This window comes from Pectinophora gossypiella, chromosome 27 (assembly GCF_024362695.1).
Source record: "Pectinophora gossypiella chromosome 27, ilPecGoss1.1, whole genome shotgun sequence".
NCBI lineage: Eukaryota > Metazoa > Arthropoda > Insecta > Lepidoptera > Gelechiidae > Pectinophora > Pectinophora gossypiella.
The window spans coordinates 1,959,104-1,986,598 of NC_065430.1; the positions used below are offsets into that span (position 1 = coordinate 1,959,104).

At 39.6% G+C, this 27,495-nt stretch overlaps 3 protein-coding genes across 3 annotated transcripts; 2 read left to right on the forward strand and 1 right to left on the reverse strand.

Moving 5' to 3' along the window:
* Nucleotides 1-9,894: 9,894 nt before the first annotated feature.
* On the reverse strand, nt 9,895-12,864 carry LOC126378993 (translocon-associated protein subunit delta). Its single transcript, XM_050027569.1, has 3 exons — nt 12,504-12,864; nt 11,384-11,540; nt 9,895-10,041 (listed from the first exon to the last, which is right to left on the reverse strand). The coding sequence occupies exons 1-3, from the start codon at nt 12,753-12,755 to the stop codon at nt 9,941-9,943; spliced, it is 510 nt and encodes a 169-aa protein (XP_049883526.1). The 5' UTR covers nt 12,756-12,864; the 3' UTR covers nt 9,895-9,940.
* Nucleotides 12,865-14,073: 1,209 nt separating this feature from the next.
* On the forward strand, nt 14,074-14,860 carry LOC126379029 (cytochrome c oxidase assembly factor 4 homolog, mitochondrial). The gene is made up of 2 exons (XM_050027617.1): nt 14,074-14,252; nt 14,587-14,860. Exons 1-2 carry the CDS (start codon nt 14,151-14,153, stop codon nt 14,695-14,697), a joined length of 213 nt encoding a protein of 70 aa, XP_049883574.1. The 5' UTR covers nt 14,074-14,150; the 3' UTR covers nt 14,698-14,860.
* Nucleotides 14,861-23,075: 8,215 nt separating this feature from the next.
* LOC126378720 (uncharacterized) lies at nt 23,076-27,436 on the forward strand. Its single transcript, XM_050027100.1, has 4 exons — nt 23,076-23,205; nt 24,546-24,670; nt 25,449-25,884; nt 26,837-27,436. Exons 1-4 carry the CDS (start codon nt 23,098-23,100, stop codon nt 27,434-27,436), a joined length of 1,269 nt encoding a protein of 422 aa, XP_049883057.1. The 5' UTR covers nt 23,076-23,097.
* Nucleotides 27,437-27,495: the final 59 nt, after the last annotated feature.

Genomic DNA, 27,495 nt, shown 5'->3' on the forward strand with positions numbered 1-27,495 from the left:
AAAAAAAACAAAGTTATTAAAAAATAATAATAATAATTTAATTTATTCAATTAAAAAAATATTTTACTTCTTAATTTTTCTTTATTTTTAACTTCTTTATTTTTATTTTATTTTTTTATTATATTTTTTTTATTTGTTTTTTTATTACTGTGGTGTCCCTTTATAATAAACGTTTCTTTCTTTCTTTCTTTCTTTCAAAAGAAACACACTTCTATCCTGTGGGTTGTGAGGTGGATTACCAAACCTCATCAACCCTGGTGTCAGGGTTACTATTGAGCCGCCAAAGGCCCACATGACTCCTAACGACTACGTACTTACATCAGTAAGTCCCGGGACCAACGGTTTAACGTGCCTTCCGAAGCACGGATCGTCTTACTTTCGGAAAATCAGGTGATCAGCCTGCTTTTAAGTTTACGCGGTTATTATCATAATTAAAACACATAATAACGGGTTCTTACCGCGTTTAAACCAGGGATATGAGACTCCCGATATTTTGACACTGTTGCAAGTGCCACGTGATCACGGGATGACTGATGAGATTGGAGTGGAGTAGGTAGATCCATAATTTTCTACGGGCAGACATATCTGTCTACCCTCTTTCTTTGCCGCTTGTTTATGTATTTGATATCGAAATGTTCGGAACCATCTGAACTCGCACCAAACGTTTTTTAAATGCGGTAAGAACCCATTATTATGTGTTTTAATTATGAACAGCCTGCTCTTTGATTGTAATAATAATAATAATAATAATAAAACACTTTATTGCACACAAATTCACAAAACATTTACAGGATAAACTTATTCTAAGGTGGGCAAAGGCGGCCTTATCGCTAAGAGCGATCTCTTGAAGATTTTGTGATTGTACTTGTGGTTCTGTCGATCCCATTGGATTCCGGGCGTGAATTTATGTTTAATTTTCCCGGTAATTCCCGTTCCCGTGGGATTTTCGGGAATTCCTTTCTTAGTGCACCTCTACGGTACCTAAGCTATGTCCCTTTAAAATTTCAAGTGCCTACGTTAAGCCGTTTAGGCTGTGCGTTGATATGTCAGTCAGTGACTCAGTCAGTTTCTCCTTTTATATATGTTTAATGTAGATGTAGATATATGTTTAATGTATATGTTGAGGAGCTCGGTAGCGCAGCGGTTAACGCGCTCGGTCTGCGATTGTTGAAGTAAAGCAACTTTCGAAAAGGCCGGTCTTAGGATGGGTGACCACAAAAAAAAAAACATCTCGAGCTCCTCCGTGCTTCGGAAGGCACGTTAAGCCGTTGGTCCCGGCTGCATTAGCAGTCGTTAATAACCATCAATCCGCACTGGGCCCGCGTGATGGTTTCAGGCCCGATCTCCCTATCCATCCATAGGGAAGGCCCGTGCCCCAGCAGTGGGGACGTTAATGGGCTGATGATGATGATGATGATGAATGTAGATGTACCTTGTACCTTTTCGTGGCGTAGTTGTAGTTAGAGGAATCCGGTGGCCATTTCCGGCAGTATCTGTCATCATACATTGATGGAACATCCAGGAACCGATGGGTGCAGCCTACCCTGTACCTGCAGCAAGGGATGAAGGCCGTGATGGGTGAATATCAAAATGTGCCAAGTTTGGTGGCGAACTATCATAATTATAATTTTTTCGTGAAAAATTGGGATCCTTTTTCATGTCGGAACCCAATTTTTCACGAAAAAATAATATGAAATTTCGCTACCAAACTTGAAATTTTGATATTCACCCTGATAATCCATCCAATTTTGTCGTGGCTTATTGTAGATTTATCATGGTGACCCAATAGGAAGATACCGACCCCGCCGGCGTGGCCGACTATTTCCCTCTGCGCTTATCGCTATTGACCCACTCACGGGTGAGAGCCTTCAGCGCTCCCCATTCGTCCGGCCAAGTAGTTAATGCCACCTGCGGCAAATCTACAATAAGTCACGTCAAAAAAAAAACCTCACATCACTAATTTAAGAGCCACGCTCTTGTCGGTGTAGCATCCTCCATGCTACTTTTTAGGGAAAAATAGAGCAGTGGTTTCCCTCTTGCCTTCTGCCCCGCAGTACTCTATCTAACGCGAGTGAGATGGCGCCCAGAGTAGTCTATTTCAAAGCCGTACTAGGACTCCTGTCCTCCGCCTCTGAATAGTACTGACAGTTACTGCTGCCCTCTGCCAGGTTCCAGGTTACAGTCCCTGTGACTCGCCCCTTCCGTCCTGCATTGCCGTACCGATGGCTCCCATCTCCGCCTCTGCAACTGTTGAGTTCTTCCCGTGATGCTCTTAAATGAATGAAGATGATCTGATGATGATGATGATGATGTAATATATTCATTCTCACTTACTCAGGGCCCGCGTGCTTTTGATTTCTTCTGTACGCATTTGTTTGATCGTAGACACATTTGTACGCTCGATTCTGCATATGACCTTGAAATCTGTTGACAAAACCCATAGCAAAGTATACAGGGTGTTAGTGACATCGTAAAGAATACTGAGGGGGATGATTCAGATCATGATTCTGAGTTGATATCAAGTGAAGGTTTCCGTTGCAAAATTAATGATTTTTAAATTCATGATTTTTTTTTAATATTATCAATTCTATACTTGATACATACATACATACATAAACTCACGCCCGTAATCCCTAATGGGGTGGGCAGAGCCACAAGCAATCAAAGACAAGTTGCAGCCACTGTTGATACGAATTCCAAAGATGGATATGATGAACCTTATGGTGATAAGGGATCAGCCTATCGCCCATAACATTACTACTATACTTACTATACTTGATATTAACTCAATAATGAGCTGGATCATCCCTCTCGGTATTCGTTACGATGTCACTTACACCCCGTCTAAGTACGGTCACGAGCATTAATATGTATACACTTTGGTACCATGTCACAATTACTTTTTTGACAAAATGAACTGTAAGTCTCACTAAATGTCAAATATGTTAGTGCGACAGAGTCCTAAAGTGGGTACATTATATTGCTCATGACTGTACATACAGGTAGCCATATAAGTAGGTATGGGTGGAATAGTCTTGAGTCTTGACAGATGGCTAGGCATGAAAGGACGTTTACTTTTCATCTCTTTCTTCGAATATCTGGTGGCAATTTGGACTGTCTCGCTCCACTGGATCTCTGCCGTGCCACTGGAGGCAGTTGTAGCAGATGATGCTGGACAAATGTCTCGGAGGGCTTCGAGCATCAAAACCTTGCCGGGAGAAGCGTTCGACGTTCTTCCTGTTAAAAAAATCAAAAATAAATCAGAATTATTTATTCAACGTAATTATCATGGATAAACTTGTTGAAGGTCAATATAACATTTTTGAATTTACGTCATTTCGCAAGGTGTTATGGCTGAGGAGAATAAATGACAAGAAACTGCAACAGCTACACATCTTTTAAAAACCAATGAGGGTATACATTACAAGTTATTTAATAACTAGAGGAACACATTCAATACCAGACATTTTTATCATTTAGGTAGTCATTGGCCCCGATTCCTGCAGACACCTCTTAATTGTACTTTAAATTATACCTGTCATTTTCTTATCCACCGAAAAGGAAAGGGACGGATGATTGACAGCTCTTAATTTTAGGAAGAATGAGTAAATTAATGAATAACCCGGGCGAATCAAAAAGGTATCTCGCTAGTATGCAAACCGTTTGACGTGTGCTGCCAACATAATTCTGTCGGGTTATTGGCCAATGCAAAATTTTTAGACGGTTGTTTTAGATTTGTGCTTAAAATTGACTTGTGTTCCATATATTTTATGCTTGTTGATTACCCGTCCCTTTCCTTTTAAACGAATAATAAAATGACAGATATAACTTAAAATTAGATAGTGTTTACAGGAATTAGCACCATTAATCTTATAATAAGCTTCTTTATATAAAGTAAGCTACACATTCGATTCAAAGAACATAACACAAGTTCTGTTTCAGTAATGAAGTGTTTTGTGGTGTTGTTTATAATCTGTGGCTTTTGAGTTGCTTATTATTAGGTATTTTGTGTGTACTATTTATATATTATGATTAGCGTAATAAATAAACCTGGTGTAACTTTTTATACCGATCATAACCTAAGAATAAGCAAAATCTACAAATAAACTCGGAATAACTTATACTTTGGTGTAAGGTCTCATGCTATCGCTAAACCAAACCTCAACCCTAGTTTAAGTTCGGAATAACTTAATGTGATTTTTTGGTGATTTGTTGGTTTCTTCTCGGCATTTTTGAATTATCTCCTTATTATCGGTTTATACCAGGTTTAACTGCTTATTCCTAGCATAATCTTGAAATAAGGATGGTTTTTTTTTACTGTAAGGAATAGAAATAGAAATGTTTTATTGCGACCATGTGTTGGTACATAATTTATTATAGTATCAACATGGACCCGGTAAGGGCACTGCAACTGGTAGAGAGGACAACATACTTAATTATTAGTCAGTGGTACAATTTATATTGGTCAGTCGCTTCTGTAAAAAAACCGAACCTGTCAAATGTTCAGGTTAGGTAAGTGGACCCTGTGAAAAACGGGATAATGCTAGGGTGATGATTTATTGTAAGTATGTTACAGGAGTAGAATAGAATAATTGGGTCGCTTTGAAGCAAGGACAGAATCCTTGCCTTCGGTTTGGGCATTCCTCTCCATTTTCGTCTTCTGTTTGGGCTGTAGACTTCTCTGTGGTGCTCTGCTCGTCTACCTCACTTGTCCAGGTCTCTGGAGTGCTGAAAACAGGCTCAAATCAAACTCATTCAAAACAAGTTCAGTTACCTTTCAGGGCGTGTCGTAAAAACCGACAGAGGATATGGATAACTACTTAGTTAAGAAGTATCAAAAATTATGTACGTACTTATTACAAAATAAACAAAAAATATTATTAAAATAACATAAACAGCCTATATAAGTCCCACTGCTGGGCACAGGCCTCCCCTCAATCAATCGGAGGGGGTATGCGGAGCATACTCCACCACGCTGCTTCACTGCGTGTCTGGTTCATCAGAATCATCTTACTTCTTCGGACAATCGGGTGACTCAAGCCAGCAAAGTCCTTACCAAACAAAGGACAGTCACACAAAGCGATTTCGACAATGTCCCCATCGGGAATCGAACTCGGACCTCCAGATCGTGAGTTTAACACTCTAACCACTAGCAATACCAGGTACTTACACTAAATTAGCCTGAATCGTATGTATTTTTTTTATACCATACAATCTTGTACGGAGGGATCCGATAAATTCATACAGTATTCTACTTCGCGTTCTGGTTGGTCTGGCCGTCATCAGGCCCTCCTCACTCGCCAGTAGTTTGCTGATGAATTCGTCTTCATTAAAACGTCCAACATCAGCAGTCGTTTTGCTATAATACATATACAAAACAAATATATGTGGCGGACCTTACCAGTTGACCAGCTGATTCCGCCCGTAGCCAACAGATGGCGCGCACAGCTTTAAATGCAATCAAATGTCAAATAGATTTCAATCGACGTTCCCCAAACACACGATAGATGGCGTAGTTCACTTTTATTACCTATTTTCTCATTGCTGGGGTACATAATTATTCAAAAATATAATGTAATGGCAGAAGCATTATAAAACTAATTGTTGCCTGATATTTGAATCACATTATGTATAGAATGATGTTGCTACCTATGTTGCTTCTCTTTAATAATAATGGGTGGAAGTTGTAATTTGTACCTTGGTGTAATAAAAAGGGTCATCATTTATACCCAAATATTCGATGTGGCCTTTTTAATTATGTACCCGAGCAATGAAAAAATAGATAATTATTACGTTAAATCTGTACAACGCCATCTATACAGGGTGTTAGTGACATCGTAACGAACACTGATAGGGATGATTCAGACCATGATTCTGAGTTAATATCAAGTGGAATTTTCATGAAAATTCATGATTTTTTGTCTTTTTAAATTATTTTCGATTCTACACTGGCGATGGAAAATTCCACTCGATATTAACTCAGAATAATGAGCTGGATCATCCCTCAAAGTTTTAGTTACGATGTCACTAACACCCTGGATTGGTTTTAGGGAACGTATCCTGGAAAGACCCATGTCTCGTCGAAAAAGAAAACATGATAGACGTACACTGTTTCTGGGCCATCAGGTCTAGTTCTTCTGGTCTTCATAAACAGTCCCATGATACGTGTCGTAGTCGGGACCGACTCCGTTATCACGACGTAATCCTTACGATACAGTTCTATTGCCGTCTTCTCTTTAGGGTCTTTGCCCTTCATGCTGGAAGAATGGAGATTGGAAACTCATGCGCATACATATAAAAAACCTACTCAGGCGCCAATTAGATAACTGTGAGAGAAACGAACGAATCTTGAATCCTGACACACTAGTTTCGCTGGAAACCTTCGATAATATACAGGATATTCATGATATCGTAACGCAAACTTTAAGGGATGGTTCAGACCTTGATTCTGAGTTGATATCAAGTGGATTATCCGTCGCAAAAGTATGGAACTGAAAATAATTTTAAAAGCTCTAAAATGTTTTACAATTTTCCGACAGGAAATTCTACTTGATATAATGTACTTACTCTGAATCGTCCTCCAGAGTTTTCGTTACGATGTCGCTTACACCACGTATAAGTACGTACAGGTAGCCATACAAGTACGTATGGGCGATATTGACACCGTAACGAACACTGAGGGGGATGATTCAAACCTTGATTCTGAGTTGATATCAAGTGGACCTGCTGTCGGAAAATTCATGAAAATTTTAATGTATTTTTTATTATTTTTCTACACTTGTTATCAAAAGTTTTGGTTACGATGTCACTAACACCCTGTATATATGTATATACACTTACAGCGGTCTTGCTGCAAACAGTGCTAAGATCTTCGTGGTCCCGTAAAACTTGGACAACCTGGTGAAACAAGGATTGGCCTTCACAAACGCTGACCACGTGCTGTAACTCTGAACTCTGTCTTTCAGGTAGTCCAAGAATATTTCATCATACAGCTCCTCGCGGACAGGCGCGTTCACCACTTGCCCGTCGACCTTGTAAGCCTGCCGGTGACACTTCGGAGGAGTCCCAGTGAAAGTGTTCAGCTTCCCCACTTGGTCGGACACGTAGTAGTCCTTGTAGAAGTTGTAGTAAATGTCATCGTGACCCGTTGGACCTCTGCTCCATTCTTTCAACCGCCAGGGAGTTGTCTTTTGCGTAACTGGTTGGGCGTATGGAAAGTATGACGGGAGGGTTAATGTCCTTCTGGTGGAGCCCAGGGTTGGTCTTTGGGAGAGAGTGATAATAGGCCAGTTGTCCCAGATGTATTCCTTCTGGCCCGTTATTGAAAGACCTCTCGTAGTCTTCAGCTTGAGCATTGACCGTGTGGCCACCTGGTGGGTTTAGAAGACCATATCAAAGCATTTCAGCTAAAAAAGCAAAAAGAATTGCTTCTGTTAAATAGGCGGTTTATGTATGTATCTAGTCACACCCAACTGAGCCTGTTGTCTTAAATTTTGTACCGGGTGAGAGCCGCCAGCGCTCCCCATTTGTCCGGCCAAGTAGTTAAAGCCATTTGCGGAAAATCTACAATAAGTCACGTCAAAAAAATAAGTATGTAGGTATGTGACAATTGTGTGGTCTACCCACATTGCTAGTTTCCACATCCTCGGTTTGTGATTCGAAGCGCTTGAGATGGTCTTGCTTCAGTCTTTTTTTCTTACCCGTCTTCTTCATTTCTTTTCTGCTTCGTTTCATTATTTCTGATGAAGAAATCATAGTATACTTACTCAGAAGGCCACGGAAGTCCAGAGGTTGAGCGTAAAGCTCTCTCGTGTAAGTTTGTGGCGGACCCAACGGGAGCACAACCTACATCATACACAGCTGTTCCCGACTCACTGGGGAGCACAACCCACATCATACACAGCTGTTCCCGACTCACTGGGGAGCACAACCTACATCATACACAGCTGTTCCCGACTCACTGGGGAGCACAACCCACATCATACACAGCTGTTCCCGACTCACTGGGGAGCACAACCCACATCATACACCACATCATACTTTTCCCGACTCACTGGGACTACGGGTAACACGGCATTAGGGGTTATTTCACCTGCCAGGTCTTTTACGGCTTCTGTGGTCCAGTGGTTGAAAGTTGACTCACGATCCGGAGGCCCCGGGTTCGAATCCAGGTGGGGACATATCACAAAAATCACTTTGTGATCCCTAATTTGATTTGGACATTACAGGCTGATCACCAGATTGTCCGAAAGTAAGATGTTCAGTGCTTCAGAAGACAGGTTAAGCCGTTGGTCCCGGTTACTACTTACTTAAGTGAGTAATCGTTACATGAGCCGTGTCAGGGGCCTTTGGCGGCTCACTGATCCTGAAACCAGGGTTGATGAGCTTGGTATTCCATCTCACAACCCACACGATAAGAAAGAAAGACCTGACAGATGTTTGGCTATCGGTAAACTTCTATATCGCGATTCAGGACTGCAGTATTGTATCATGGCGCCATCTGTTGCTTGTGGGCGGAATTCGCTGGCAAACTAGTTGGCTCCGCCACATCACTCACCCCTCAGACCGGAGGTCGATTCAAGCATGGTATAAGAAGACCAGGTATGCTCAATCTTATGACCAGCCGCCATTACTATCCCTTTTATGACGTAAGTGTTACCACTGTGTTACTATTAGATTGGTATCTCCAACAATCCAAGAACGTAAAATGTTATTATTGAAAACTAAGTGAATTATTGATCACCTATCACCATACGGCTATGCCGTCCACCTTAGGACTATGTATCAAAAGTGGCTGCAAATAGTTTCTTGATTGTTTGTAGTTCTGCCCACCCCTTCGGGGTAGACGGGCGTGAGTTTATGTATGTATGTAAGTGAATTATTGACTAATGTATTTATTTAATTACAATTACTCGTCACATATATAAAAATCATTAAAACTGGAAGTAAATCTTTTACTAAAAGTTAAAAATTTCCTTGCAAAGTAAATTAAAAACATTGGTCGTGGGTAATTTACTTTTTACGAAACGGCAACGCAGGGTCGGATGACGTCAGCTGGGCTAACCTTGAAATGTTAGCTGTCACTTCAGATCTTTGCCTGCCTTATATAAGGCGAATTTAAACAGCAACAACAACATGAACCTACCTGGTTTTCTTATACCATGGTCCTAAGCAAAGTGTCCACCGGGATTCGTACCCTCAGGATCGTAAGTTCAATGCTCAGCTGAACTTACCAATCGTCTCGTACTCTCTGTAGAGGTAGTCTGCAGGGAATATCAGCGAATCATTTCGTTTGTGTCCAAATATGTTGAATCCTAATTGCTGCAAGTATGGACTCCTCACACTCGCCGTGGATATCCCATAGTAGTCTTCTGGATACAAAGCTAGGTCAGTTCTCTCCTTCAGCACTGGTCCACGTAACTTTTCGTTTGATTTTAGGTCAAAATATATCAAAATTTGTAAGATTTGAAGCACCGATCTTGTTGAAAACATCGTGGTTTTAAGCAAAGAGAATATTATATTAATAAATTATTACGTTACGAGCAAGGTATATTTAAAATAACTGTATTATGTTTGACACTCGGATAAATATATTTTTTTTTATTGTGTTCTTTAAATTCGCCTTGTATACAGGCAAAGATCTGACGACCATACAGCCGTGACGAGTTAAGGTTGAAGCGCCATCTTAGGATACCGATTTTGAGCAGAGTTCGAGGAAGACCTTTCGCTTCCACTGAGGACGGATTCGAGAACTGGAGTCGAGCATATCGTACAAAATAATACGAAAAAAACAAAGTATAGCTTTTTTTTTCTTTTCGGCCAATGATCCAGTAGCCAGGGCCGCAATATACATATTAGTGTTTTTTTTTTCAGAAAAGGACAAATAAAATTCAATTTATAAATTAAACAATTTATTATTAAAAACAATAATTTATAATGTTTAGGCTAAGATTTTTGTCTTGTTGCGGAGAGCGGTGTAGGCTACCAGGATGGAGAGAAGAGTGGCCAGGACTTCTGAGTTGACCCATGGGCCAGAGTAGCCTGTAATAAAAAAAAACATACTTAGAAATAGGCAAAGAAAATGCAAAAAAAGTGAATGCAATGAGGCATTTTTCAATCGGCGTTCCCCAAAAACACGCTAGATGGCGTTGTTAAGTTTTCTTCGTTTTAACTTCTAATTTCATGGGTAACAGACATTTTATCTTTGTTTTTGGGTATAAATGATGACCGTTTTTATAACACCAAGGTACAATTACAATTTCCATCCATTATTATTCTGATCAAAATAAAGAGAAGCAATATAGGTAACAACATCATTCTATACATAATGTGATTCAAATATCAAGCAACAATTAGTTTTTTATATGCTTCTGCCATTACATTACATTTTTGAATAATTATATTACCCCAGCAATGAGAAAATAGGTAATTATCACATTAAAAGTGAACAACGCCATCTATCGTGTGTTTGGGGAACGGCGATTGGAAAGTCCCTCTCAAGAAATAGGTTATAGATTTGGTATGACTTTGTTGAATATAATAATTACTACGGAGCGGGAAAATAAAATGCGTCATACGTCGTTACTCCATTTTTGTCTCATTTTATTTGGCGTTGGTTACCAGCGCCATCTGTTGGTACTTTTTGTTACTACTTTACAATTTTCCTATCATAAATATGGACGCAGCCAGCTAGCCAAACTAAATTGTTACAATAGGTTTGCGCTAGATGGCGCTTGTCTGTGACACCCTCATTGATTTGTTCTGTGAATTTTTAAGTGTAGTTTTGCACTATTTATATGTTATATGTTATTTATATGTTATTGTTATGCATTGTTCAAATTTTTTTGTTTGTGATTTGTGTGGTAAATAAATAAATATTAACTGATGGTTATAAAAGTATCCTTCGTAAGTAGTACGGTCACGAGTATTAATATGTATACACTTTGGTACCATGTCACATTAACTTTTTTGACAAATTGAACTGTAAGTCTCACTAAATGTCAAATATGTTAGTGCAACAGAGTCCTAAAGTGGGTACATTATATTGCTCATGACTGTACTACCTACTTAAGTAACAACAGTTAAATTAGGTATTGTGATTGGGAGCCCTATGACATGACATGACTCATGTAACAACTACTTACTTACTTCAGTATGTAGTGACTGGGACCAACAGCTTAAAGTGCCTTCCAAAGCACGGATCATCTTACTTTCGGACAATCAGGTGCTCAGCCTGTAATGCCCTGATCAAACTAGGGATCTCAAAGTAATTTTTGTGACATTTCCCCACCGGGATTCGAACCCGGGACCTCTGGATAGCGAGCCTACGCTCACCCACTGGACCACGGAGGCAGTGTGTGTATGAAAGAGCAAATATACATACTTCCAGGGTGATGCAGTTGGATAGCCAGCAACGGGGCTCCGGTGGCGGCGGGGTCGGCGCGGCGCGCGCGGCGGAGGGAGGCCCAGCCCTCCTCGTCTAGGATGTTGATCTCGTGCAGCCCTGAACGGGCCTTTGACGGCTCTTCGGTCCAGGACACCTGGAAATTACATTGATGTTTGTTTTAAAAATAATATTTTAATGGGATACAAAGAAGAGCGGTGTCTTTTAATACAGGTACTGAATGCTTATCACGAAAATGTAATAAAAAATTGTGCTTATATACAAACAGGAAATTATTCTACCAAAATCTACATGGAGGAAAGATTGGGTGCCTCTTGGCAGATCCAGTATCCGTAGCGGCAAGGCTTGTATATAAATACTGTACTGTCTCTTAGGAATAACAATCCCTGAACATCATGGTGTAGTGCTGTAATGGTGTTCTTTTGTAAAGTGATGATTTGATCATCATTAAACGCTCTAAACTATGAGGCTGGCATAACCACCAAGAGTGGCTCAAGCCTCGAAAAAAATTAGATAAAAAAAAAATTATACAAACGCACAGCTTTTGACAAACCAAGTGTGTTTGTCGCTTCCAGGTGTGGTAATGCGAAAGTCTCTGGCTATCTTGTAAATTAGTCTATTACCACCAGAATGTAACAATTTCCTCAGTTAGTTAGAGGGACCAGTCCCGCTAAATCTAAGGCTATTCATTCCCAGAGAGCTCCAACATTGTACAATTTCAATGCTCTCCAATTGCGCCTTTGCGGTCCCTTTATGGAAGGACATGCTTTCATAATTATGTTCTTGAGGTTTCCCTAGCATGGACTTTTCTCAGAACAAATGGTTGGAAGGATACTATGAGTTGGGACTTAAAAAAATTTGATCGATTTTGTATGAGCCATGGATATAGCTGAATTTTCAAGTGAAATTAGTGTGGGGTGACGACCACATAGTGATCCCATAGGTACACTCCAACTGAACTGACAGTCATTACATTAATCACAAATAAGATGCCTGAATTACTTTCGAACTACCTAGCATATAATCCTTTCACGCTCTTCTGCAATTCTACAGAATTCGCCCCGGAAAAGAGACCGAAAGAGGTTAAATTATAACTTACCTGGTACTTGTTTTCGCCGATCCTGGCTGCGGTCAGGGCTTTGCCGTCCACTTCAGCGTACAGAGCGTAGTTTTCAGGCAAGTCATTGTCGCATTTCAATGTAAATTCTGCAATATACGCGATCTGTGTAACCACCGTCGCATCTAAACTTGTGAATGAGGACGCCTCCACTTGCGGGTTTTTACAGCTATCCGCGGTAACACCGGCGATTAAAGCAACAAGAGCTAAAGGTACGAAGTATTTTGTGACCATTTTGCAGTCTTATTAGAAACTTTTAAGTCTAAAATTAAAATTTATTATAATATTTTGTGACCGTCCAACTATTACGGCTTTCCACGTACGAAAACGAATGGGTTGCGTTCAAAAGATACGGTGCGAAGTGAAAGGTGTTCATATTAAATGTAAGTATTATATTTCCTTCACAGAATATTACTATTATTTGTATCTGAATTACATATTTGTATGTAACATAAGTTATAAAACATTTACTAATTAATTATAATAGTTATGTTATATTTATTTTTTAATAATTTTAACTCAGGCAGGTTGTGAATAATGAAAAAGTAATATATACTTCGAACGCACTCGCAAACGTCGACGGTGACGTGTGGCAGAAATGCCAACGCCAACACTAAATGTAATTCTGATAACGAATTATGTACGTAATGGTGCTAATTCCTGTAAATACCATCTAATTTTATTTTAGGTTATATCTGTCATTTTCTTATCCGCCGAAAAGGAAAGGGACGGGTAATCGACAAGCATAAAATTTATGGAACACACGTCAATTTTAAGCACAAATCTAAAACAACCGTCTAAAAATTCGCCCGAGTTATTCATTTGTTTACTCATTCTTCCTAAAATTAAGAGCTGTCAATCATCCGTCCCTTTCCTTTTCGGCGGATAAGAAAATGACAGGTATAACTTAAAGTAAAATTAAGAGATGTCTGCAGGAATCGGGGCCAATATTTTACAAAACTATTTTATTTTAATATAAATTAGTATAAGACGTTTTTCAACATTACATTAACGCATAGCAGCTCGATATTTCTTGAAATAAAATACGCAATGTATAGTGTTCTTAAATACTTTTTGTATGAATGAACTGTTGCAAAATTAATCTTCACAGCTGATTGTCAAATGTGGCTTTTCGGCGGGAAACGGGAACGGGACAGTTGCTTTCTTCATTGAGTAATCTAAATAATTAATACGAAGTGGTGTTTTGTGGTTAATGATCGCATTAAGTTAGTCAGAAGACATTCGCGAGTGTTATTATATTGGAGTATTCAATAAACAAAGTGTATCTGCCTATTTTCGCTTCGTGCTGGGAAGCCGCTTCATAACTCAAAAGTTTATGCGGACTTTTGAGTTAATTCGTTTGGGGTTCGGAGTAGGAGTCTACTCCGAGGGTGGGGGCTTAGGTTTCATCATCATCATTCATCACCTTTCATCATTTCATTAATCATCAAGGAAAAAAAATACGTAAGACATGGCTGTATGGGCATAGTTCCCTTTGCCTTACCCTTCGGGGAAAACCAGAACAAAAAAAAAAAAAAAAATGATTGTCAAATGTTTTGAGAAAAAAAGTTAAATCTTAGGTTATGTGAAATATTTTAGTTCTGAAAAAAGGTTTTTTTTTGCTTAAAAATGACTGTGAAACCGCGAGAAAAAGCTTCAGATGTCGATGAAGACCCCGTGGAGTCTTTGCTGAAAAAAACCGGCTGTTTGCAGCTTCACTACAAAGTACAGGTAATGTTATAGTAAATAATACTTTAAGTTTTCCTCGAATTTGTCTAACTCAAACTTGGTCTTTGGTCTAACTTCTCTAGCCAACTTTTATCCGGAATGAACATAGGTAGCGTGTGTGTGCGTTTCAAAGTTTTATTGAAGAAAACCATATCATAGAGATTTTTTTGCAAAACAGTGCTTACGAGTGGTTCACTATTATGACGAACTATGGTGATAGGTTGTCACCTCATCAACAAAATAATTAATTAACTACTTTTTGATATAACAGCACGGCAAAAAGGCTTATCAATATGTGCAACTAAGAAGGACCTAAAATACTTAATGTACTTTTCAGGAATGCATAGCTGAAACCAAGGATTGGAGAAAATGCCAGAACGAAGTTAACGAGTTCAAAACTTGTATTACTAAACACAAACAGCAAGAAATGGCCAAATTGAAAAGCTAGTCTATAATTTGAAAAATAAAGTACAACCGGAACTTCAAAATATGGCGGGAAAGTACAATGACAGTTCAGTGACAGTTACGTATACATTTACGGAGATGGTTTCGTTATTTAAATTAGATTAGTAATTGCTGTTAATTTATTTTTTAATAAATATCATGTGTTATTTCTGTTTTTCATATACTTATTTCTATAAGTTCGACTATAACGAAGTCGCAGGCACCCACAAAGTTATATATTTAAATAGTAAAAAATACATACGCACCCGGTTGACACCTCCTTTTTAAATTTGGCTAAAAATTTTATTCGATAATAAAATTGGAATATCTTGGATACATTCCACATTTATGTTACTGTATACGTAGTAACATAGTTTTAAAGCAATTTTACTCGTAGCAAAGCAATTTTAAGTCTTTTTTATGGGATTTTTGTATGGACGCTACAATAACTCGAAACTTCTTGAAGTCGAAGATTTGGTGTAGTATTAAGTGATTTCGTGATTATGAACGGTGGAGGAAGAAGTTATTTTTTTTTTACTTTATTTGGCACAATACAAAGTTCCTAGTTCCTAAACTAGAACTTTTCATTTTTTTTTAAATGGAGGAGCGTCTGATTACAACCAGTGTGTAATATAATAACTTTAAAAAGAACAAAACAGGTGTGTTCCTAGTAAAATACCCAATGCGTATTAAAAAAGATAATAATTATTGTTCTATAGCTGCTTTCAACCAGGCTGTTTGAAATAGGTACAATAGAAATGCATAGGCCCACATTTGCAACTGCTAATGTTAAAATATTTATAATTGTGTCAAAACATTAGTTAATATTACAGGGTTGCGACTTAATTGTGAACGTTTATTTTTTTACACCTATATTCATACTGCCTCCATGGTCTAGTGGTTAGAGCGTTAGGCTCACGATCTGGAGGTCCAGGTTCGATTCCCGATGGGGACATTGTCGAAATCACTTTGTGAGACTGTCCTTTGTTTGGTAAGGACTTTTCAGGCTTGAATCACTTGATTGTCCGAAAAAGTAAGATGATTCCGTGCTCCGGTGGGCACGTTAAGCCGTTGGTCCCGGCTATTAGCCGTAAAATCAGCTCCACCAACCCGCATTAATAATAATAATAATAATCATTTATTTCGGACTCATCCACATTGATTACATCCATATTTGTTAGTAAAATTGCAAGCTTACAAAACTAGTGTTAGTAACATACAAATATATTAAAATGGCAAGTCCGGATGGACTCCCCGACGCTGGCGGCCAATCATACGACTGCGTGCAGCCGAATCCAGCGAGCCAGCATCGGAGAGTCCCACCGGTCAACTAGCGCACGCAGGATGGTGTTGGGACTGTCGCGCGTGCGGCGCAGGATGGAAGCGCACCGCTTTCGCATAATGGCTGCAAATCCGTCCGTGTTAGCCGCAGCGAACATCGCGGAGGCACTGCAGTAGCGCGGCAGTCCCATCAGCACCCGGAACGCGTTATTATACTGCACGCGCAGGTCGCTGTATGTCCGCTGCGTATAGTTAACCCACAGGCTACAGGTGTAAAAGGACTGACAGTACGCTTTAAATAGCGCAGTTTTGACAGTCCCCATTGCATTGCATTGGAGCAGCCTGGTGGAGTATGCTTCATACCCCCTCCGGTTGATTGAGGGGAGGCCTGTGCCCAGCAGTGCGACGTATATAGGCTGTTTATGTGTGTATTCATACTATACATATACATTCTTCGCGCCTGTGATCTCTAGAGAGGTTCTACGGTGTCATCTCTTCCTCCACTCTTCTCGGCCTCATCTGAGAATTTTGGTATTTTAAGTCGATATTTTAGGTCCTCGACTTGAGGACTTTACTCACTGGAGACGAGCAAGTCATACTGCCAACATAATAATACGAAAATAATGACGTCAATGACACAGGCCTCGACTCACCAATGGAGAATACTACACCACGCTGCTCCACTGCGAGTTGGTGGAGGTCTTTTGACCAAAAGACCAAAAGACCAGTAGCGGATTTACACGCATGCAGTACGGTCACGAGTACTAATATGTATACACTTTGAAACCATGTCACATTAACTTTTTTGACAAATCGAACCGTAAGTCTCATTAAATGTCAAATATGATAGAGCGACAGGGTTCTAAAGTTGGTATATGATATTGCTCATGACTGTACACAATAGTGTTTCTTTCAGGCTATCCAAAGTTATCTGGAAGAAATCCCAATTAGGGATAAGGTCGCTATGCTTTACGTAACAATAAATCATATGTAAACCCTTGTATTTTAAAGCAATAAAGAGTATACAAACAAACAAACAAGTACGACTTCCGAAGCCTTACGAATAGTTACGACTGACAACCCTAATTTAAAAAGGTAAAATGCTTCAATACCGAGTCTTTTTATAGAAAGGACTTATATAAAATACAACATTAAACAAATGTGAATGTCATAGTCGAAACGTGTCCAGCAACATAACTTAGTTATAGTTAATTTTCAAAACATTACTAATCGTTTCAATGAGCACAAAGTGATATAATTCTTCATTTTATTTTGCTTGGAAAGTAGGTTAGCTGTATTTATGTGACTTGCTTTTAGAAGCAGAGACAGTGTGAGAGTTATAAGAGAGATTTTTTGTTTATATGCTCTTTTTTTTTACGTAACTTATTGTAGATTTGCCGCAGATGGCATTAACTACTTGGCCGGACGAATGGTGAGCGCTTAGGGCACTCACTCAGTACAAAATTTAAGATAACAGGCCTGAGGATGTCCAGTTAGGCGCGAATCTCGATTTAGGGCGTCGTCTAAGAGGAAGAATATTTGAAAGAATTAATCGACCCTAGTGGGTCGATAGCGATAAGCGCTGAATAATGGAAATAGTCGACCACGCCGGCGGGGTCGGTATCGGGGTTCTGAAGTGTTTGGTGTCGACAGCTGATTGGCCGTCTCTATAGCTAGAGTAATTGGATCGTCAGGATCGTATATTACGTCCTACACGCGCTTTGAAAATCCAGCTTATATTAATACCAAATACGTCACAACAATGGCCCCGATTCCTGCAGACACCGCCTAATTTTATTTTAAGTTATATCCGTCATTTTCATATCCGTCGAAAAGGAAAGGGACGGATGATTCACAGCTCTTAATTTTAGGAAGAATGAGTAAATTTATGTGTCGGGTTATTGACTGACGTAAAATTTTTAGACGGTTGGTTTAGATTTGTGCTTAAAATTGACGTGTGTTCCATAAATTTTATGCTTGTCGATTACCCGTCCCTTTCCTTTTCGGCGGATAAGAAAATGACAGATATAACTTAAAATAAAATTAGATGGTATTTACAGGAATTAGCACCAATGTTTGCTTGAAACGACGCTATATTATTGTTATTGTTCAGAATTGTACTATATTTCGCCTGGCAACATTACAAACATAACTTTGAAAATAACTTTTTTGAGAATTTAGTTTTGGAACGTCTTTTTTCCTCTTGCTTTCGTGTCGTTATAGAGGTCAGACGTGTGACCCTCGAATAAGTTTGAATCTTTCGAATCATTGTCGTAATTGCCGAAAATATTCCTAGTGCAACATTGCCTTTAGATTGGGAAGACAATCCATCGCTCGAGTGTTTTGCCACAGTTATAGGTAACTCGGTAATCTGAGGTCAGTCGGCGAGCTGAAGGTACTGCAGGAGCCTCCCTGGCTGTTGGTTCTCGAGCCTGCGTATGTCACAGCAGGTCAGCAGTCTTTCTCTTTTAAAGGCATTTTCTCGTCTATTGTCGTATTTTGTATGTTGCACTTTCGTATAAATTTTTTACCCAAATTTAGTATATCGCAATTTTCCCAATACAGTCCACATTTAATATTCAGTTATTATTGTTCACGTTGTTTAATTGTTTAGTGACTTCTATAATTCAATGATTAGTATCTCTGTACATCTTCGGTTTATAGCTGTTCGGACAGGCACGGCTTGATTACAAGAAACACGAATGAATGTTAAGGGTTTATTAGATCACGTAACATACAAGCAGGGAGGGCTCCGCCCCTCTCTGAGCACTATAAAAAAACAGATGTTCACCGTACCGCGCTTATATCGAGAGTGAGAAATAAAACGAAATTATGAATAGCTGTCTGTAGGCTGCCAGCCATTCCCACCAAAGGTGGAGATTGCATTCCAACAATCGCGACCCCCAAAATTCGGGCGTAGAAATCTAATTTTATTATTATATTAAGTTAATAACACTTTAAAATAATGCCGCCATTTTGCATTTAAAAAGCGTAGCGCGCTGTTAGTTTATAGCTTATAAACACATCCCGAACGCTTATAGTATTGGGTTAGCGTAAATTGAGCCTTGTTATTTAAGATAAATAATGATGGTGAAATTAACTCAAAGAGTGCAGTTTAAAAACATTTATGCCTATATTTTGTGGATTACTGTGTGTGTGTCGGTTTCCTTATCACATAATGTGTACGTCAGAAGACAGATGAACAGTAGGGAGAAACATAAATGGTGTAATGGTAAGTGTGTTAGTGGTGCTCCTTCTTATTATAATAATAATATCAGTTTCAGATGTTAACTCCAACCTTCCTCGAAACCGTCTTCAGTCGTCCTCAAGGTCTCCTCGAAATCAACTCAAAATCGGTTTTATAATAATAATAATAATATTATTATTTATTTATTTATAAAGGTACATACAACATTACAGTGTAATCCAGTCGCTGTATGACGAGAAAAAAAGACAATATAAAAACTAATATAACACAAAATAAACAATGAATGAAAAAAGAAACAAAAAGAAAAATAAGACTATGAACAGGAAAAACAATAAAAAATAAAAAATTACAATTTCAAAATTAAATGGTAAACTATCACACAAAAAAATAAAAAATAAAAATAAAATAAATAATAAATATATTCAGATTCTGCATCCATATTATGTTAGTAAAACAATAGAGACTTGCGAACTATGTTAGTATATTAAATTAACACTTAAGCTGCTAGACCCATGTGACAAATATGCGCATATGGAACCTCGAGGCGTGCTCTACGCACACGCGTAGCGCGTAGCCATCACGAAAGTTGTACCAACGAATGTGCTACCAACACGCCAGCTGTGTCTCGCTGTCCACACGAATGTGCGCACCGGTAACGCGTAGTGTGTTCATACAAACGCATCGACGGACCGGCCGACGCACCACGCCGGTCCATACAATCTCGATACAATAGGTACTGCGCGGCCGTCTCGCTTACGGTGTCTTCACACTGCACTTATCTAACGCCTTTTTATTGAAATTGTATAAATGAAATTACTTGGCCACACGGCGTGTAGGTAACACGTGAGTCATAACCCAGTGTTTCCATGTTTGTTTCCAGATCGTGAGCCTAACGCTCTAACCACTAGACCACGGAGGCTGTTATGGTATGCCTGGAATCCATGAAATTAGAAGGTTTTAGATTTTTATTAGGGAACATGGCCTGTAAAGTCCTCCAATGATGCTTGGCTTGTGCCATAGAATAAGGAATACTACTTACAGAACAGTAACTCCCCGCTCCCCACCAGCGGCTGAGCTAGGTTTACCTCACCCCCTCGGCCTTACTTTAGTCTTCAATTGGATGGGCGTCAGACGTCACATACGCAAATATGCGTGTACGATAACGTCAATGTGTAGTGTCTGTGTAAAACGAAGTGTTTTGTATGAAATGGCCAGGGTGTACAGTCATGAGCAATATAATGTATCCACTTTAGGACTCTATCGCACTAACATATTTGACATTTAGTGAGACTTACAGTTTTTGTCAAAAAAGTTAATGTGACATGGTACCAAAGTGTATACATATTAATGACCGTACTTGTGCCCAGGACGCGTGTTACTAAGCTGTTTCTGTTACGTTTCCAGATTCTGAAAGCTACCTTATCAGCACACCTGGCTGTACGATTCCGAATTACATGACCAGCATAAAATTCGACGAGGCAAAACACCAGAATCTGTCGTGTCCCACGAGAATAGTGTTCGTGAACAAAATCGCCGACTATCTCATAAAGTTTCATATAAGCTGGCCTATTCTCGAAGTTGTGTATAAAGTGGCTAAAGCCAGTCCGAGGAGTTTTAGCTGCCGCTATCAGTTTGTCGATATGTATCACCAGTAAGTACATTCGCCAACCTCCTGCTCTTATCCCACTCTAGGGGTGATATTAATACATACATACATAAACTCACGCCTATTTCCCACCGCGGTAAGCAGAGACTATAGAATTCCATTTGCTTCGATCCTGACACACTTCTCTTGCTTCCTCCACATTCATCAATCGCTTCATACACGCACGCCGGTTCAGAGTAGATCGTATTAAACCTTTTCTAAGGACATCTCCAATTTGGTCATCGTAAGTCCTTCTCGGTCTTCCTCTGCCAGCCCTACCATCAACTTTTGCTTTATATACCGCTTTTGCAATTCTATTATCCTTCATCCGCTCTACGTGTCCAAACCAACAAACGGTGATATTAATAAACTAATCTTACTTGAGACTGCCCTCAAGATCATGCTCAAGTCCCTGTTTTTATATAAGAACTGTCACATTGATATGACCTTGAGGACGGTCTCAAAGCGGAGATTAATTTATTAATACTACCCTAGTGGGGTCGGAACAACATTATTCGTCTTCCATTCATCTTTGTCAGTCATCATCTCAGAACTCACACCTTTCACACATATACAATTCATCCACACTCTCTTGGGACAACCCATATGAATGTGGATGGATGGGAGCGGTCTATATCACCGGTACCTAAACTGCCTATATACGTCCCACTGGGCACAGGCCTCCCCTAAATCGACCGGAGGGGGTATGGAGCATACTCCACCACGCTGCTCCAATGCGGGTTGGTGGAGGTGTTTTTACGGCTAATAGCCGGGACCAACGGCTTAACTTGCCCTCCGAAGCACGGAATCATCTTACTTTTTCGGACAATCAGGTGATTCAAGCCTGAAAAGTCCTTACCAAACAAAGGACAGTCTCATAAAGTGATTTCGACAATGTCCCCATCGGGAATCGAACCCGGACCTCCAGATCGTGAGCCTAACGCTCTAACCACTAGTCCACGGAGGCTGTCACCGGTACATTACCTAAAATATAATCAGATTCAGATGCCCTGAGCCGAGGTTTAGCCTCAACTAGGCACCCTCAGTCGTTAGGTGTTAAAAAGGCCACATCGAAGCAATTCATCTAAAAAAGCAATATTGCAATTTGACATTTGCGCCTGTGAAAGTAAGTGCGTAATGCAAACAAATGTCAAATAGCAATAATGGTGCTAATTCCTGTAAATACCATCTAATTTTATTTTAAGTTACTTATATCTATAATAATAATAATAATAAAAAAGTTTATTCAGGTATATCTGTGATTTTCTTATCCGCCGAAAAGGAAAGACAGCACGTCAAACGGATTGCATACCAGCGACATACCTTTTGATTCGCCCGGGTTATTCATTCATTTACTCATTCTTCCTAAAATTAAGAGCTGTGAATCATCCGTCCCTTACCTTTTCGACGGATATGAAAATGACGAATATAACTTAAAATAAAATTAGGCGGTGTCTGCAGGAATCGGGGCCATTGCTGTTTTAAATTTTGTTGAAACGCTCCCCATTTGTAGTTACTTGCGGCAAATCTACAATAAGTGGCGTCAAAAAAAGACGTTGATCTTTTTTCTTTTTCAGATACTCCAAAAGCGAAAAATTCACAGACGGACAAGTGGTGACTCTGAAAGAGGAGAAGCTGACGGTCAAGTGTGTAGCTCTAGGTCCAAATTGGACTCAATTGTTCCTCTACAAGGATTACTATCTAATACTGAAGAAGATAAAAAAAAATGTGAAAAATAAACACGCGGATAAAGGTTAAGTCATCATTTAATTAGTGCCTAGTAATTGGCAAAATTCCACCATCAATCGGAGAGCGCCCGGTTCAAACCCCGGTATCGGACTTGTACCAATGAATTATTAATTTTAACACAGTTTTCAGTTTTGGAATGTGATTCAGAATTCAGATAATTCGTGACCTTACATGATTATGTATGGTTCACGACAGATCGGGCCTTAAACCATCACGCGGGCCCAGTGCAGATTGATGGTTATTAACGACTGCTAATACAGCCGGGACCAACGGCTGAACGTGCCTTCCGAAGCACGGAGGAGCTTGAGATGATTTTTTTTTGTGGTCACCCACCCTAAGACCGGCCTTTGCGAAAGTTGCTTAACTTCAACAATCGCAGACCGAGCGCGTTTACCGCTGCGCCACCGAGCTCCGCCATATATTATTATTATGTTAAAAAAAAATGGCGGCGTCCTTAATAGCCTTAGTCTACCTGTTTGTGTTCCTCAGGTTCCAAGAAGCTAACCAGATGGAATATCCTAATGCTGGGGATCGACACGATGTCTCGAGCTCGCGCGTACAACAGCTTGCCGAAGACTGTGAAGTACTTACAGTCTTACGATTGGCTGGACTTTAGGGCTTATTCTAAGGTGAATACTCTAACATCATATAATGAAGAAGAATATTACTTGCGTACAAAAAATAAATATGTTTGTTACACCCGTAAGTATTCTAAGATGTTAACTCGATTCTTCCTTTACTCGACTCGTTTTTAGCTGAGCATTGGCCCCGATTCCTGCAGACATCTCTTAATTTTACTTTAAGTTATACCTGTCATTTTCTTATCCGCCGAAAAGGAAAGGGACGGATGATTGACAGCTCTTAATTTTAGGAAGAATGAGTAAATAAATCAATAACCCGGGCGAATTTTTAGACGGTTGTTTTAGATTTGTGCTTAAAATTGACGTGTGTTCTATAAATTTTATGCTTGTCGATTACCCGTCCCTTTCCTTTTCGGCGGATAAGAAAATGACAGATATAACCTAAAATAAAATTAGATGGTATTTACAGGAATTAGCACCATTGGGTATTTTAAGTTGACATTTACGCCCTCGTCGAGAGACAGGAATAAGTGCAAAGAGCTGGAAGAGGCCTTTGTCAAAAGACAAATGGACGAAGAAGATAAATAACATCTTTAAACATAATTAAACACATTTTTAAACATTAAGATTCAGCTAAAAAAATATATGTTTATGTTTTTTTGTTAGAAGGCTAAAGGCTACTACATCTATCTGTCTTTACACCCTCGACCGACTTGAACACTTTTTTTTTTGTTTTTGTTTTCCCCGAAGGGTAAGGCAAAGGGAACTATGCCCATACAGCCATGTCTGACGTATTTTTTTTCTTGATGATTAATGAAATGATGAAAGGTGATGATGATGAAACCTAAGCCCCCACCCTCGGAGTAGACTCCTACTCCGAACCCCAAACGAATTAACTCAAAAGTCCGCATAAACTTTTGAGTTATGAAGCGGCTTCCCGGCATGAAGCGAAAATAGGCAGATACACTTTGTTTATTGAATACTCCAATATAATAACACTCGCGAATGTCTTCCGACTAACTTAATGCGATCATTAACCGCAAAACACCACTTCGTATTAATTATTTAGATTACTCAATGAAGAAAGCAACTGTCCCGTTCCCGTTTCCCGCCGAAAAGCCCCATTAAGATTAAGCTAAAAAAATATATGTTTATGTTTTTTTGTTAGAAGGCTAAAGGCTACTACATCTATCTGTCTTTACACCCTCGACTTGAACACTACTCACTGGAGTCGAGCATGTCATACTGCCAACATAATATGAAATTAATGACGCTATGCCTTACTGGATTTGACTCGAGATAAGGTTGAGGTGCCGTCTAGGAATATCGATTTTGAGCTGTTTTCGACGTCTTTTTTAACTTAATTTTGAATTTAATTTAATCCCCAGGTGGGATTTCGGACATTTGAAAATATTTTACCGTTGTTGACGGGTTTACCACCGATCACCACCAGAGTTCTAGAAGAACAATTTAAGGCATTGGAGAAAAACGCACATCGCTTCATGTGGAACAGGTACTTAGACAGACTACTTTGTTCAGACAAATTAAAATTATTTAAAAATATAATGAAAAATATAATGGCGGAGACATGTTCGAACAGCAAGCCGATGTAACGATCCTCGTTATCCCTAATGAGTGGGTTTTCTTTGCTACTATCCACAGTTTACTTGGCTGACCAAGTAAATACCTTCTAAGAAAAAATACGAATACGCATTGCAAACAAATGTCAAATAGTGTCTATATGGCCTTTTGAACCCCCCCAACTATACAGGGTATTAGTGACATCGTAACGAATACTCAGAGGGATGATTCAGACCATGATTCTGAGTTAATATCAAGCGGAATTTTCCGTCGCAAAATTCATGTTATTTTTTTAGTTTTTTTTTTTATTATTTTCAATTCTATACTTGCGATGGAAAATTCCACTTGATATTAACTCAGAATAATCAGCTGAATCATCCCTCTCAGTATTCGTCGATGTCACTTACACCCCATACAAGTACATACAGTAGCCATAGAAGTAGGTATGGGTGTTAGTGACACTGCGCACTGTAACGAATACTGAAGGGGATGATTACTAACACTTTGTATATTTCACGAGTACTGCTACTAGACGACTACAAGACACACACACACACATACGCACGCACGCACGCACACACACACACACACACACACACACACATACGACTACACGTTACTATTATACGAGTTAATTAGTTAAGATAATGTGTAAATAGAAACCATGTGGCAATACTAATAAATAGACATATGTATTCGTCCATTTCCAGGTTCAAAGAAGCTGGATACATGACTGCGTTTGGCGAGACTCACATGGAGACGTTCTTTAGATTCTACGAGCTCCACCCCACCGACCATTACGTGCGGCGGTTCGAAGAGGAGCTCTGGAGAGGCAACTACGTCTGCTCCGGAAGCATGTTCCCTGAACGACACCTTTTCGACTACATACTCCAATTTATCCGAGCCTACAAAGACCCATACTTCGGGTTTTTCTTCTCCAATTCCTTCAGCCACGACTATCCGGGTTCGCCGGCCCTCCTGGACAAACACTTGATAGAATTCCTGGAGCAATTGCGTCAGACTAAATCCTGGAATAGTACGTTTGTCGTTCTTTTCTCAGATCACGGCGTGACGTACGGAAAGCCAAGGAATGACAAGCAGAAGGAGTTTTATTACGAAGAACGGCTGCCTATGCTGTTTATGCAGGTAGGTATTAGACACACAAGGTGTTAGAGACACGTAATGACAATTTTGAGGGATATTTCAGACCATGATTCTTAGTTGATATCAAGTTGAATTCCCAGTCGGAAATTCGGCGAAAAGGGGTATGCTTTTTTTACAAAAGCCTCCATGTGGCTCGGGCAAAAGTGGTTCGGTCTTGGAGTCCGGATTCGAAACCTGATGGGGACATTGTCGAAATTACTTTGTAAGACTGTCTTTTGTTTGGCTATGATATTGCAGGCTGAATCACGTGATTTTCTTTAAAAGTAAGATGAGCTAAGCATGCTTCGGAAGGCACTTTAAGCCGTTATTTCCGGGCTACTGCACAATCACCTCCACCAATCTGCATTAGAGCTGCTTGATGGAGTATGCTCCATAATCTGTTGACTGAAGAGGCCTGTCGTGCCTAGCAGTCCGACGTATCTTAATAGGCTGTTTATGTTATATTTTTATGTTAACACTAGCTTTTGCCCGCGACTTCGTCCGCGTGGCGTGTATCTATATTACTCGGTTTAGATTTTTTCATACAAATGTTTTTTCCCGGTAACTCCCGTTCCCGTGGGAATTTTGCAATATCCTGTTGCAACTAGGCTTTAAATTTACTAAGGTACCTGCATGCCAAATTTCAAGCTTCTAACTTAAGCGGTTTAGATTTTTCATACAAAAGGATTTTCCCGCTAATTCCCGTTCCCGTAGGAATTTCGGGAATTCCTTTCTTAGCGCACCTCTACGGTACCTAAGCTACGTCCCTTCCAAATTTCAAGTGCCTACGTTTAGCCGTTTAGGCTGTGCGTTGATATGTCAGTCAGTCAGTTTCTCCTTTTATATATGTTAACATAAATAAATAACCTATATACATCCCAATGCTGAAGGAGCATACTCCACCACGCTTAAAAAAAGAATTTGTGACAATTTACGTTGTGTTTTATTTGTACAGGTCCCTGACGACTTCAAAGAGGTTTTCCCCGACGAGTATTTCAACATGCAGTGGAATCAGAACAGACTGACGACCGTCTACGACCTCCATGCGACAATGTTGAAGATCCTTAGCCTCTCGACAAACACTCGACAAAGTAAACCAGACGCTTGCCCGAAAGTCACCGGTTTGACCGAAAAAATCTCGTCTAAAAGAACCTGCAAAGACGCCTGTGTTAGTGAAATTTATTGCACATGCCAGTGCTTGATAAATGCTCCAAATACATGGTTAACAAGGAAGAGTTTGAACGTAGCGGTTTCTAAAGTGCAACAAATCTCTCAGGCTATAAAAACCGACGTGAAATGCACGAAATGTGCGAAGCTAAAATACGAGAAAACGAATAGAATACACTTCTATACAAGAGGCAATAAAACGTGGTATATAGTGAATTTTGACGTTTCTCCTGGCTATAAGTCTTTTGAGGCTATACTTGAGTATGACGGGCAACGTTTCACACATTTAGTTACAGAAATCACGAAAGCAATGGCAGATCAAAGTTGCGTATACGCTTATCAAGATAAGGTGTATTGTGAATGTATCAAAGATAATAAATGTACTTAATATTTATTGTAATCTGTTTCCTTATTTATTCTGCTGCCTACCCGCTAACAGCATCGTCA

Excerpts from the sequence above, each read along its gene's own strand:
- LOC126378993 (XM_050027569.1), bottom strand. The coding sequence starts at position 12,755 with ATGGTCACAAAATACTTCGTACCTTTAGCTCTTGTTGCTTTAATCGCC. Across the intron at positions 11,541-12,503 it reads TCGGCGAAAACAAGTACCAG|GTGTCCTGGACCGAAGAGCC; the intron begins GTAAGTTATAAT and ends TGTAATTTCCAG. Across the intron at positions 10,042-11,383 it reads CCAACTGCATCACCCTGGAA|GCTACTCTGGCCCATGGGTC; the intron begins GTATGTATATTT and ends TTTTTATTACAG.
- LOC126379029 (XM_050027617.1), top strand. The coding sequence starts at position 14,151 with ATGACTGTGAAACCGCGAGAAAAAGCTTCAGATGTCGATGAAGACCCC. Across the intron at positions 14,253-14,586 it reads AGCTTCACTACAAAGTACAG|GAATGCATAGCTGAAACCAA; the intron begins GTAATGTTATAG and ends TGTACTTTTCAG.
- LOC126378720 (XM_050027100.1), top strand. The coding sequence starts at position 23,098 with ATGCTGGGGATCGACACGATGTCTCGAGCTCGCGCGTACAACAGCTTG. Across the intron at positions 23,206-24,545 it reads ACTTTAGGGCTTATTCTAAG|GTGGGATTTCGGACATTTGA; the intron begins GTGAATACTCTA and ends TTTAATCCCCAG. Across the intron at positions 25,885-26,836 it reads TGCCTATGCTGTTTATGCAG|GTCCCTGACGACTTCAAAGA; the intron begins GTAGGTATTAGA and ends TTATTTGTACAG.